The sequence below is a fragment of the Polyodon spathula genome, chromosome 2 (genome assembly GCF_017654505.1).
Source record: "Polyodon spathula isolate WHYD16114869_AA chromosome 2, ASM1765450v1, whole genome shotgun sequence".
Taxonomy (NCBI): Eukaryota; Metazoa; Chordata; class Actinopteri; order Acipenseriformes; family Polyodontidae; genus Polyodon; species Polyodon spathula.
The window spans coordinates 102,215,649-102,229,252 of NC_054535.1; the positions used below are offsets into that span (position 1 = coordinate 102,215,649).

The 13,604-nt window shown below is 37.6% G+C and overlaps 1 protein-coding gene across 1 annotated transcript in view; it reads right to left on the reverse strand.

The window, feature by feature from the left end:
* The window catches only part of slf1 (SMC5-SMC6 complex localization factor 1), a 64,091-nt gene that overhangs the window by 45,197 nt on the left and 5,290 nt on the right, over positions 1–13,604 (reverse strand). The window contains exons 4-8 of the mRNA XM_041237698.1: positions 4,592–4,670; positions 2,140–2,383; positions 1,878–2,037; positions 1,569–1,742; positions 69–134 (exon numbers count right to left, since the gene is read on the reverse strand). Coding sequence (XP_041093632.1) covers positions 69–134; positions 1,569–1,742; positions 1,878–2,037; positions 2,140–2,383; positions 4,592–4,670 — 723 coding nt within the window. The remainder of the gene's footprint in view (positions 1–68; positions 135–1,568; positions 1,743–1,877; positions 2,038–2,139; positions 2,384–4,591; positions 4,671–13,604) is intronic.

The window sequence follows — 13,604 nt, forward strand, 5'->3', positions numbered from 1 at the left end:
ACAAGCCTTTACAGTTTGTGCATCATATTGTGACCTTGGTATACAGTTAAACTCCATTAATATGGTACCTGGCCTTGGGGAACATCTGTGATATAACAATCAACAAAGGTTGGCACATACTTGCTCTTCAATGCCTGAAAAAAAGAAGACAGGAGGAACATGTATAAAAAAAAAAAATAATAATAAAAAAAAAAAAAAAAAACTTGGCAGACTGAAAATTTCAAAGCTGTTGGTCAAAAAAAAAAAAAAAAAAAAAAAAAACACTGCACACACACAACATTCTACTACATTGCATATCAAAATTATATACACACACACACACACACACACACACACACACTTGTAGTGAAAAGTTTACATGCCCCAGTGGAAATTTATAATGTCTCAAAATTTCTCAAAATGAAAATTATAAGAAAAATATTTGCAGCAAAAAATGCTAATTCAAAAGTATTCAAACCCTGACAAGGAAAATTAAATTAATAGCTAGCTGAGGTACCACACAAAATAACAAATGTACAAAGTTAAAAGGAGTCGACTGCAAAAATGAAAAGTGGGATCGGAGATTAACAATTCACGTAATTTGTCAGCTCTGTTTGAAATAAAATTAAAAGGGACCAGAATTAGGCTCAGGCAAGCTATGAAGGTAAAAGCAAAGATTGTTTTGTAAATAACGGCTTTTTCTGAGTTTGAACTGCGAAACAGAATCAGCTCAATTTGTTTAAAGGGTCATCACCTGATTAAAAATAAAACCCCAAAACTTCAAGCCCTACTTGTGTCTGTGTGTGTGTTCGCATTTACTGTACTTATTCCAAAATACTTTTCTTAGCAATATGGATCTTAGCATAACACGTAATTTCAAAATAACATACAATGCGTGGTGGGATACTATCTTATTAATTTCCACTGTTCATTGTGCTATTTTAATAGCAATGATTTCCATTACATGAGAGTAGGTGTTAAAAATTAATGCTGATATTGGACTCCGCTCTCACCAAGATAAGCACCAACTAATTTTTACTGTAAACTAATGTGATCCATCTATGTTTCCATCCATCTGATGATGTAGCTATCCTTCTGCCTGGTGTTGATGGCTGAAGTGTAATGCTGGCTCCAGGGATCAGCCTATTTTGCCTCCCTGGTGCATCAGCACACACAACGGCTGCAATGCATAATACATAACCTTATATATATATATATATATATATTATATATATATATATATAGTATATATATATATAGATATATATATATATTAAGTAACCTTAAGATGCAGTGAGCTTATAGACAATTACCCAACACAGGCAAATTATGAAGGGAATTATCCCACGCTGTAGGCTACTGTCAGATCTATTCTTACTTAACTTAGAAATGCTGTTAAGTCTGTTAAGTCATAAGCCATTTTGATTGCTTGTATAACTGGAATCCGCATTCTGTAGTGCGACATGTGCCTGAACTAAATATGTCTTTTAGATCAATTACATACAACCCTATAAATACTCTTAACAAGCAGTTCTATATCTTGCCTGATGTGGAATGACCTCCAAACAGTCCTTTTGCTGTGCTCTTACCTGTGGTGCACAGATCTCATCCTTCAGTGTGTTTTCCAATTTGGAGCATTCCTTATCTCCTATATCGAAATCAGTAAGTATGTCTATTTCTGAGTTTACAGTGCTGCATTGAGACTGATCCAGGCAATTCTCATCACAATCCAACTTGTGGGCCTGGGACTCTGCAATCTCCTTCTGTGTCAAAAAGAAAATTCAAAATCCAGACCCATTTAGATCCATCTGCCCCTGCATATCTACATCCAGGATTGCTCTGATCTGTGTTACTTAAAAATAGTCGACACAGTACCATTTAGTGATGGTAGTACTTACCCCATGCAAATATTCACCTATGTAGCTCACGGAGTAGCAAGGTACATTTAAGGCCTTCATGTGCTCTTTATCAATTTCCACCTTTTTCTGGAAAACATGAGTAATTTCGCTGGATGCAGATATCTGCTGGTACACAACGGCATTCCCAGCTTTCAAGACACTATTATAAAAAAGAAAAAAAAAGGAAAAGAAGAAACACCAATTGAACAGTGTATTTAATTACCATCCAGTACGTACCACTCAGAGAAGTGACGATCCTTACCGTTCAAACATCTTTCGGTGTTCATCATCTTCAATGAGCAGAACAACTTTCCAGCCTTGGAAAGCACCTGGCATCTTGGAGCTGGCCAGCTTCTGACGCCAGCATTTAGCAGAGTTCAGGATCTGAAGTTCATGCAGGGACCAGTCCTTTGTCACTGAGGAATCCCACCGATAAGACTGTTCATTCAGCCACCTGCCATGCTTAACACTGTCAAACACATACTCTAGAGGTAGTATCCATTTACCTATCAAGAAAGGGAATTAAAATGGATGAAACCAGACAAATGAGCTACACATGGACATATACATTTTTGATTGGACTTGGACTGACCAATGGATGATGGCTTATTTAACCACAGGAATCAGACGTTTGATTAAAAATATTGAAAAAACCACAACATCCAGTATAAATCTAGAAATTGTGACAAAAGGTTGACATGGATCTGCAGTTTAGTACCCAATCAGAAAGTGCCTGTGACATACAAGGAGACTGGCAGGTAACTTAGTGCAACTTGATGAATTCATTAATTTTAAATAATGTTTTATCAAAGGCTTAAACCTAAAAAAAAAATGACATTCTGGCAAAGTAAAATTCTGCATTGTTGTTTTTGGTACACAAAACAACCTAATACAATTGTAGAAAAAGTGTATTTATTCAATAATGAACATCTTGATATTTACACAGACATTAGCATGAATACTACTGTTCAATGTACAGAGCAGATTATTTAAACTTGTTATTTTAAGCAAGGACGCATCCTTTAACACTAGAACGACCAAGGCGGTCCATTTGACCATTTTTTGGAATTTAAATTACAGTGCATGTTTCAGATACATAGCTGTGCTTTCCAGACTTTTCCTAAATATATGTACTAATTACGCTGACAAAGAAAGAATCGCAAAGCTGCAAAAATTAGGGAGATAAAATACTGTCATACCTATTCCAACCAGGAGCGGTGACATATAAAACACATTATAACAATTAAATGTTGTGGTATTATTCGTATTTATCAGTCGGAACTTGACGATTATATCAGTCTGCATTCCTCAAGTGAATGGTCTTCTGACAATTCTATTGTTTCATGTCAGTCATTTTTCTAAGAAAATCATTGTTACCCCAAAAGACATTGAAAATGCAGAACAGCAAAGCAATGTTTGGAATTACTGCAAATTTTACCAAACAACTATTCTGATGCAGCTGATACGGAAAATGACGAATGTGGCTCTGAAGCAGACAGGGCTTGTGAAGATGAATCTTCCAGCATCAGTGACCCCGAGGGGAGAGGAGATCCTGTGGAAGAAGCAGCAATTCTATGGCAGCCCTTGCAAGGATGCCAGCCACTTTGTCTGTATCAGTTCCTGCAACTGATCCAGCCGCTACTTCACCTGAGGCAGCTGCTTCTCCAGTGGTAGCGCCAGCACCACCTGGCACTCAAGAGGCTGGTAATGATGACACTGTTTGGAACACTATAAACCCTGGTGTTGGTAGCTGCAAGTAGAATTTGTGAACATAATATTTTGAGGGACGTTCCGGGGCCAGGGCATATGCAAAAAGCAACACTGATGACAGCGCACTGAGTGCTTTTAACATATTGATTGACATGCATACACTTCACCACATACAAAGCTGCACTGAAGCAGAAGCCCACCGACAAATACAAGATGATCCCTGGTCAATGCCCTTGGAGGAATTAGAAACTTTCTTTACACTAGTGTATGCCCCTGGAGCATTTGGGGCCTGAAGCCTGAGTTATTGCTGATAGCTGTGCCAAATACACAAAGACATTCTGCGGTAAGTGCACTGCATATTTTGAAAAGTGCAGGATGTGTGTGATTTGTGCCAGCACTTAGACTTTGTAAACGACTGTAAATGAAACCGATTCTGTTCAAATGTTTTTATTCATGTAATTTCGTTTATAGTGTGGTATAAACGCACAGCTTCGTATATATGCGCTTTGTTATGTAGGCAATATAAACCCATTTCTTTGAAAAAAATATATATACTTATTTACATTGTTTCAGTTGTACAGTTTTGTAAGTACATGATATACCTGTATATACACAAACGTAGTTTCAAATTTTTGTTTATTTCATTTTTTATCGTTTTTTTGGGGTAGTGCTTTATGTACTATGTCTGTATATAAACACATTTCTGTTCAAATGTAGTGTTTCGGTAGTGTAGATGCTTTATATGACACTTCTGAATAAAACTCCAACTTCTATTCAGTTGTTTGTCCTTTCATTACAATATTTATGTCATTTTAATAATTGACTGGTCATGGTTGTTCTAGGTATGCCTGTAAACATGGTCGTCCTAGTGTTAAAAGGTTACCTAATATAAATGCATAATATTAACAACAACAAAATTACAATAAATATTATTAACAACAACTGCAACATTCAGAATTCTATTTTGTATTCTAATATTGCAGTTTGGACAGTTTGGAACTTACCTGCAGCAGACGCAGCTAAAAACTTTTCACTTGCACTTGCCCTTCTTACAATAAGATGTGTAATACAGTCTCTGTAGATCTGGGGGGGAAAAAAGACCCCCAAAAATCCACTGTCATTTTCATAATAACATTGCCCTAAAAAAACCTACTGTCCAAGAGTCATACCACACTAACACTGATTACCACGACATCAACACAGCCAGCACTCTGTCCTCCTGTATAAATCATTCTGCTGCACAAATAATCTGCATATTTAAATCACCAGTTAGTTGACTAGTTGTGAGCAGTAAGGAATGTAAAAAGTATTAAAAAAAAAAGGTCAAGAACTTTATATTGTACTTTTAGCTGAGGGAATTATAATAAGTACAAAGAAGGTACATGACTATAAAAAGAGGCAAATGAGGGCAGGGATAAAATTAAAAAGTCAAAAATACATTCCAATATGTGAACAAATTAGGTCATTTATCAGAAGTAACCTTCAACTGCTACTCTGCAAATCAACTGGTTGACAGGTACAGTCTGCCGTTTTATTGACTTACATTAAATTATACGTTAATGGAGGTGATCTAAATCATAATGTTAAAGCTCTAATATTAAATCCTAGCTTTTAAATGTAGTCTAGAACACAAAATTGACTTAATATATTACATACATCCATGATCACACAAGTTACATGTGGGAGGGTTGGTTCCAAATCCAGTATGGTTCAGTTGGTGAACGTGTAAACAACTAAACTTGGTTTACTTCCAAATAAGCAATGTGAACAACAGCTGTATAGGTGGGTCACGTGATGCAGTCAACGGGTGAGGAGTAAAGGTTTAGAACGCCTGTCAATTTTCACAATATTTCAGGATAAAATTCTACCAAAACGTTGTTTTCTTTTTTTATTTCATAATTTTTCTTAACTAGATCGATTATGCCTCTGCCAAAAGTCAGCAATGACTATCTCAGCAAAACACCCAAAAACACGACCCCAAAACAATACTCTGACAGAAGCGAGTCAAAAAACAGATGATGGCGACGTGAAATTTTACTGCATCTTGGCTGAACTGCGAGAAATGAAAGTAACAGAAAAGGCTACAAATGACTCAGAAGGTACTGGCCGAACACATTAAGAAAGGTGAAAGTAGACTTCAGGAAACATAACAGAAGATAAGTAAGTGGGAGGAAACATTCAATATGAAAGAGACTTGAAAGAATCAAGAACAGTATTTCTAAACTATAAACACAAAATGGACCATTAGAAGGAACAACATTCACATTTTTGGACTTCCAGAAAACACTGAATAGCCAAACCCAATGGTTTGTTTAAATCTCATTTTCCAAAGTCATCACAGCCTTTGGAAATCGAGCGTCCTCACAGAAGCTTAGCGCCTAAACCATCTACCAGGGTTTTCATTTTGTTTTGAAGTATGTGGCACTTACAAGGTAATAGGGGGGCACCAATGTCATTGAGGCACATCGGCATGTTTTTTGCAGCGTTTACGCATGTGTTAGACTAGTAGTGGTCTGCTTGTAATTGCTGACAAAATAGTCCATTAGTGCAATGAAGGAGCTTTACTTCAGCACTGCTCACAGCAAGAAGAGAATTTTACTTTAGGATCGTCAAGGCCCCTACAATACAAGACTGGTTGGAAAAAAGAACTGGTATTCCTAAGAAAATCGATGAATACTCTGATACAGAATATTCTTTCACTCAACTTACATATACACCTAGTGCTTTAAATCACACACATTATACAAAGAAGTGTGCAAAGCTTTGGGACTGCCCTACTAAAAATGACTTTTGGAAGCTATAAAAAACTGGAATGTAAGCAAAGTCTGCATTCTAAAGGAGCTGAGTGCACAGATAGCTGAACTATGGAAGAATACAGTAACCACTCATATATAAATCAACAATATTTTAGACAGTGTCTTTCAGAGATTATCCTTTCTATTTTATTCATTATCGATTGATATTGAAGCTATTCATAAATGTTAGTATTCCTCAATTTAGTTGCATATTATTACTTTTGTTGCATACTGCAATGGGTACCTTGACGACATTATTATTACGGTATTATTTATTTAGATGCTGCCTTTATCAAAGGCAACCCATTTATTTATTATTATTAATAAAGTATTTATTTATTTTGCTTCAGTCTCAAATAACTCAAGATATTTAAATACATAGACGATAATATTTTTAATATTGAATATATACCACACACAGGGAATTAAGGCTTAGGCTATTTGAATATGAATGGAATGAAAAAAAAATGAAACAGGACTTATACTAAGGGTGGGCAATGAAATGAAAAGTGTATATTGATATTGTGCACATATTTCGATATCGATAATAACGAAGTCTTCCAAAACACAGAAAACAATAACACAATCGCAATATGAAACATATACATATCAACGTTAACGGATATTTACTTTAACTTTGTATCTTAATATATACGTGGAGAAAAACAAGGTCTCGTTATACTGTTTTACTACTCCATGCTATCATCAGCCACCCCAGAACCACAATTTTTATTTACTGTAGTTCACTGCACAGACAAGCCGAAGCGATTTAATCTTCTAATGCACGACATCTAAAAGTATTAAATACGGCGTCATGCCAAATGTTGCATTATTTTGAGATGTGTTTTGATGTTTTAAAAGTACACCTCATTTAAAGTTCACATTTTAAAAATACATTACTAATGGTGTAAGTAATCACATGGGAAAAGGGTCATTCCACAACTGAGGTGGATTTAAGGCTAGAAAAATGTTTTGAAACCATATTCTTCATTCTGTATTATAAAAGGATCTTAAAATATTTGTTAATGTCTTGTCTTTTCAGACACACAAAATATAGAGCTCAATGATTATTGTTTTTCTGGGGGGTTTTTTGGTGTGTTTTTTTTTTTTTTTTTTTTTAACAAAATGTAGATTTTAAGGTCATTATGGGTGTTGTTACTGCCCACTCCTATGCATGTATGTAGATACATATGGTTGTTTGCATTTTTTTTTGCAATCACGTTAGTGAAATACTCACAAAGAAATTCTTTTACAAAAATAATATATCTATATATATATATTATATTGAATATATATATCTATAGGAATATATATATAATATATATAAAACCAATATATACAGTTCAGTTGTCAAGTCAACATATGACAAAAATCAAACATTTGAAACTTTTTATAAGTTTTCTTTTTAAAATTTTTAATTTACTACGCATGTTTTTTTACAAAAGATGTATTGTTATCGTATATATAGACTATCTATCTATATCTATCTATATATATATATATATATATATATATATATATACACACACACACACACACACACACAGTACTGTGCAAAAGTTTTAGGCAGGTGTGAAAAAATGCTGTAAAGTACAAATGCGTTCAAAAACAGACATGTTAATACTTTATATTTATCAATTAACAAAACGCAAAGTGAGTGAACAGAAGAATAATCTACATGAAATCAATATTTGGTGTGACCACCCTTTGCCTTCAAAACAGCATCAATTCTTCTAGGTACACTTGCACACAGTTTTTGAAGGAACTTGGCAGGTAGGTTGGCCCAAACATCTTGGAGAACTAACCATAGTTCTTCTGTGGATTTAGGCAGCCTCAGTTGCTTCTCTGTCTTCATGTAATCCCAGACAGACTCGATGATGTTGAGAGCAAGGCTCTGTCGGGGCCATACCATCACTTCCAGAACTCCTTGTTCTTCTCTACGCTGAAGATAGTTTTTAATGACTTTCGCTGTATGTTTGGGGTCATTGTCATGTTGCAGAATAAATTTGGGGCCAATCAGATGCCGCCCTGATGGTATTGCATGATGGATAAGTGTCTGCCTGTACTTCTCAGCATTGAGGAGACCATTAATTCTGACCAAATCCCCAACTCCATTTGCAGAAATGCAGCCCCAAACTTGCAAGGAACCTCCACCATGCTTCACTGTTGTCTGCAGACACTCATTCGTGTACCGCGCTCCAGCCCTTCGGCGAACAAGCTGCCTTCTGCTACAGCCAAATATTTCAAATTTTGACTCATCAGTCCAGAGCACCTGCTGCCATTTTTCTGCACCGCAGTTCCTGTGTTTTCATGCATAGTTGAGTCGCTTGGCCTTGTTTCCACGTCGGAGGTATGGCTTTTTGGCCACAAGTCTTCCATGAAGGCCACTTCTGACCAGACTTCTCCGGACAGTAGGGTATGGGTGTACCAGGGTCCCACTGTTTTCTGCCAATTCTGAGCTAAAGGCATTGCTGGACCTCTTCCGATTGCGAAGGGAAGTAAGCATGATATGTCTTTCATCTGCTGCAGTAAGTTTCCTTGGCCGACCACTGCGTCTATGGTCCTCAACGTTGCCCGTTTCTTTGTGCTTCTTCAAAAGAGCTTGGACAGCACATTTGGAAACCCCTGTCTGCCTTGAAATTTCTGCCTGGGAGAGACCTTGCTGATGCAGTATAACTACCTTGTGTCTTGTTGCTGTGCTTAGTCTTGCCATGGTGTATGACTTTTGACAGTGTTAGCTGAGTTTGGCTGTTCCTCACCCAGTTTTATTCCTCCTACACAGCTGTTTCTGTTTCAGTTAATGATTGTGTTTCAATCTACATATTGAATTGATGATCATTAGCACCTGTTTGGTATAATTGTTTAATCATACACCTGACTATATGCCTACAAAATCCCTGACTTTGTGCAAGTGTACCTAGAAGAACTGATGCTGTTTTGACGGCAAAGGGTGGTCACACCAAATATGGATTTGATTTACATTTTTCTTCTGTTCACTCATTTTGCATTTAGTTAATTGATAAATATAATCTATTAAAATATCTATTTTTGAAAGCATTCTTACTTTACAGCATTTTTTCACACCTGCCTAAAACTTTTGTACAGTACTGTGTGTGTGTATATATATATATATACACACACACACACACACACACACACACACACACACACAATTAAAAAAGAAACATTTAAAACACAGAACACATGATGCCAGAACACCTGTGACCCTTACTGTAACTCAAATGCATATTTTAAAAACTGACTTCGCATACTTTATTAAACATAAAAAACCCAAAAATAAACACATGTTTTTTCCCCCCACATTTTAAAATTCCTTGGTTAACTGATTAATGTAGATCATATTAAGTGTAGTGATAACAGAAAACATACTGATAACTAAATTGGTTTCAATTTAAGGGATTACCCTCCATACAAGTAATCAGTAAGAAAACACCACTTGATCAAGTAACCATTTGAATCTTGAAGTCACAGACATCCCATTAGATTGGACAATTTTCTGCTTGCAGTTAATCTGAACATTTAACTTGACAACACTCAAAGGAGTATAATGTAACTTTTAGAACAGACAATAGAACAATACATTTTGAAACTCAAGACTTCATTGTTTGAACATTGTTTCTCAAATTAGCAGATGCTCTTCCAAATGCTTCCACATGTTAGCTTCAATTTGGACAGATCTTTTGTTGACAAACACTGGTTCTAGAATGAGGCACAAGATCTTGTCATCAGAATACCATGATGTCTTCTCCTGGGCTGGGCCAAAAGAACTTATTGCTTCCATTTCTGTGCATGCATGTAACTTTAACATTGTGCTCCTCAAGTTGAAGAATAATTTCAGGGTAAGGGTGCTCATAATAAAGGACAATACACTGCTGTCCAAGGTGATCAGTTTCAGTTGCATTGGGCCTGAACAGTGTTGGGGGGGGGGGGAGATGCAGAGATGTTGCTGGCTGTTGCTCCCACGTCATTTTCAATATCATTGTGTTCCCCAAAGTAGACGTGCTGAAGGTCAAATCACGGACAGTCCAGCACACCATCAGCTGCCTTGCACAGGCAGTTTATGTGTCTATATTTTAGGCTTCCTGGCGAGAGACTTATCACTTCATTCTTCTTCATTGTCCCCTTAATCGTGAGAAGGCACCTCTGTGCCTAGGTCGCCACCTCATGGTTCTCAATATAAAACAATTGGACAGATGTACTGATGGCATCCAGTTGTTTGTAAAGACATTCCACATCAGGAATATCCTTACCCTGGCGAACCAAGGTATCCGCTGATCATTTTAGAGATCCACTGATTCCATCTGGAGTGCACTTTCCATGGCCAGCCTCAAAAAAAATCCAGGAAATGGAATTGAATCCTTTCTTGTGTGGCTCAGTAGAAAGAAGGTGTAAGTTACCTTTCTGCTTGTATTGAGTCACAGGGCCATCGTTGAAAAAATGCAGGCAATTTACGGATGGATACCTGTCTTTCACTATGTCTAGGACAGGATCAAAATAAGCCCAGATGGCTGGTGGATCATGCCTTCTGCTCAGTGAAATTGAGCTGAAGGACACTGGGGATTTCTCTCCTTCTACATACAGGACACCAGTATGGAGAGTTGCCTGCTGATGAGATGCACCGAAGTGGACAGATTGAATCTCCTCTGCGTATTTGCAGGAATAGTTCTCAATGAAATCCACATGGATCAGACACTTGCTTTAAGATTTTCTCTCAGCTGCCTACAATGCTGATACTGCTACCGGATGTTGAAAATGTGTCTTTTAAACTTGAAAAGCCTGTCCTGAAACTGGTTGACGAGCTCATCTTCTGTTGTGATCATCTTTTTTTTTCACAATGATTGTGGAGTGGCATTCATTTAATTTGCCATATGCACATGGCTTTGTTTTGGGGTCACAAACAGTTGCATCACACACCTCTTCAAACTTTTTTGTGGAGGAAAGCTTCAGATTGTAAAGTTTGTCAGCTGTAAAATGTCAATTTTCATGTGTTTTATATAGGCAAGTTTCACAGTCTGCATCGGTTGACGTCACAGCCCAAAAGGATCTCAGGAGGCAGAAAAATGAATATAATATTTGTAGTGGAGATTCTGACAAGAACTTCTGGTGTAGGTTGAGCAGATAATCACATAGGAGCCTTTGTTGTTTCTTCAGTTTCTTCACTGTGTTTGTGTTTTTTTTGCCTGTGGTAAGCCTGCTTACATCATCTCTTGTGAAGTACATCTTCACAATGTTCTGCAACTTTGAGACTGCTTTGCTGGCTCTGCTGTACTGTAGTTCTTCCTGCCCAAAAGTTTTCCACCTTTTCTAGGACAAACCCAGGACCTTTTGGCATTCCATCCTAAACTTGTACTTTCTGACCAGTCTGCCACTAAACAACTGGCTGTGTATTTGCGTCACCCTTTCCTTTCGAGTTGCTCTGTACCTTTCCTTTAAATCATCGGCCAGGGCACAATGAAATGTACGTTTTACAGGTGATGGCACCGGGTAATTCTGCAGAATTTCTTTTGTCTCTACCTCAGTTACATACGCATTCAACCCCTTTGATTTGTTTGAAAGGTCACGGAATTAGTGAAATGGTTTCAGCCTGTACTCAAAGTGGTTTAACTTGTAGATAAATTCCCTCAGGTACATAAAGACTTTCAAGCTGCGACTCACATAGAGATCCAACAAAGCAACCATGAAGACCAAGGATCTTTTGAAACAAGTCAGGGATAAAGTGGTAGAGAGGCACTGAGCAGGAGAAGGGTACAAGAAAATCCCTCTCAACACACTGAAGTCCATCATTAAGAAGTGGGAGATGCATCATACCACCCAGATCAGGTCGCCCTCCCAAAATGAGCAGCCAGGCACGCAGGAAACTGGTTCAGGATGTCACTCTGAAGCCAACAACGACCTTGAGAGATCTGCAAAGTTGTGTGTCTGAAATGGGAGTCAGTGTTCACACATCAGCAATAAGCCGGTCCCTACACAAAGATGGCCTGTATTGACAGGTGGAAAGAAAGAAGCCCCTACTCAAAAAGCCTCATCTTAAAGCATGCAGATCATACTGCAGACACATGGAAAAAGATTTTGTGGTCAGATGAGACAAAAATGTAAGCTTGTAAGGACAGAGGGGAGAATGATGGTGCAAAGTACAGGCGAATTCTTGAGGAAAACCTGTTTGAGTTAGCCAAGACTGGGCAGGAAATTCACATTTGAGCAGGACAATGACCCGAAGCACAAAGCCAAAGCCACACTGGAGTGGCTGAACATGAAGAGAATTAATGTTCTTGAGAGGCCCAGTCAAAGTCCTGACTTGAATCCAATCAAAACTCTATGGCAAGACTTAAAAACTGCAGTCCAGACGATCCCAAACAAACTTACCAGAACTGGTGCAATTTCCCATGAAGAATGGGCAAAAATTTCACCATCCTACTTTGCAAAGCTAGTAGAGACCTATCCAAAAAGATAGCAGTAATTGTTGCAAAAGGTGCTTCTACCAACTACTAACTTAAGGGGCTAAATACTTATGCAACCAGTCAATTTCATTTTGTACATTTTCTTTGCAAGTTTTGCTGACTTTAACCTCCTCCTCATATAACAGTGTTCAGTTTAACCACTACAGCTTTGAATAAAAAAAGTTCACTGAAAAACATTATTTGTAATGCAACAAAATGTGACATTATTGGTAGGCGGTGAATACTTCTGCAAACCACTGTATACTTTCATTATCAAGATACACACATTGACTTCATTTAACTGTTTGCATTTTGAAAACTCTTTTGCAACACTTTAATGGAGTACACACTGTAAGCCACAGCAATTGTTCAATGACCCAAAAATGCAATGAACCTGATGCATGCGCATCTCAAAATAATCCCAATTGTGCTTAATGCAGCATGCAAATAGTGTTTTGTACCTTGTGAGCGCGTTCTGAATGGAAGAAAAAAATATTATAGTGTAGTGTCGGGTCTCGCAGTACCGTCGAGTGGGCCTCTGTGTGCCAGGACTATTACTTTGTATGTATATATCGTATTTTTGTGTGTTGTTGTACAGGTGTGTGTGTGCGTGTGCGCTGTCCTGTCTTCCCTGCCGTTTGCGTCTGCGAGTCTTGTGTGTTTTCCCCGGGTTTTGCGTCTCACCCAGAACCATACCAGCACCGGCAGCAACGTGGGCAATGCATTACTTTACAAATTCATCAGACAATCCTACTTGTATCAAA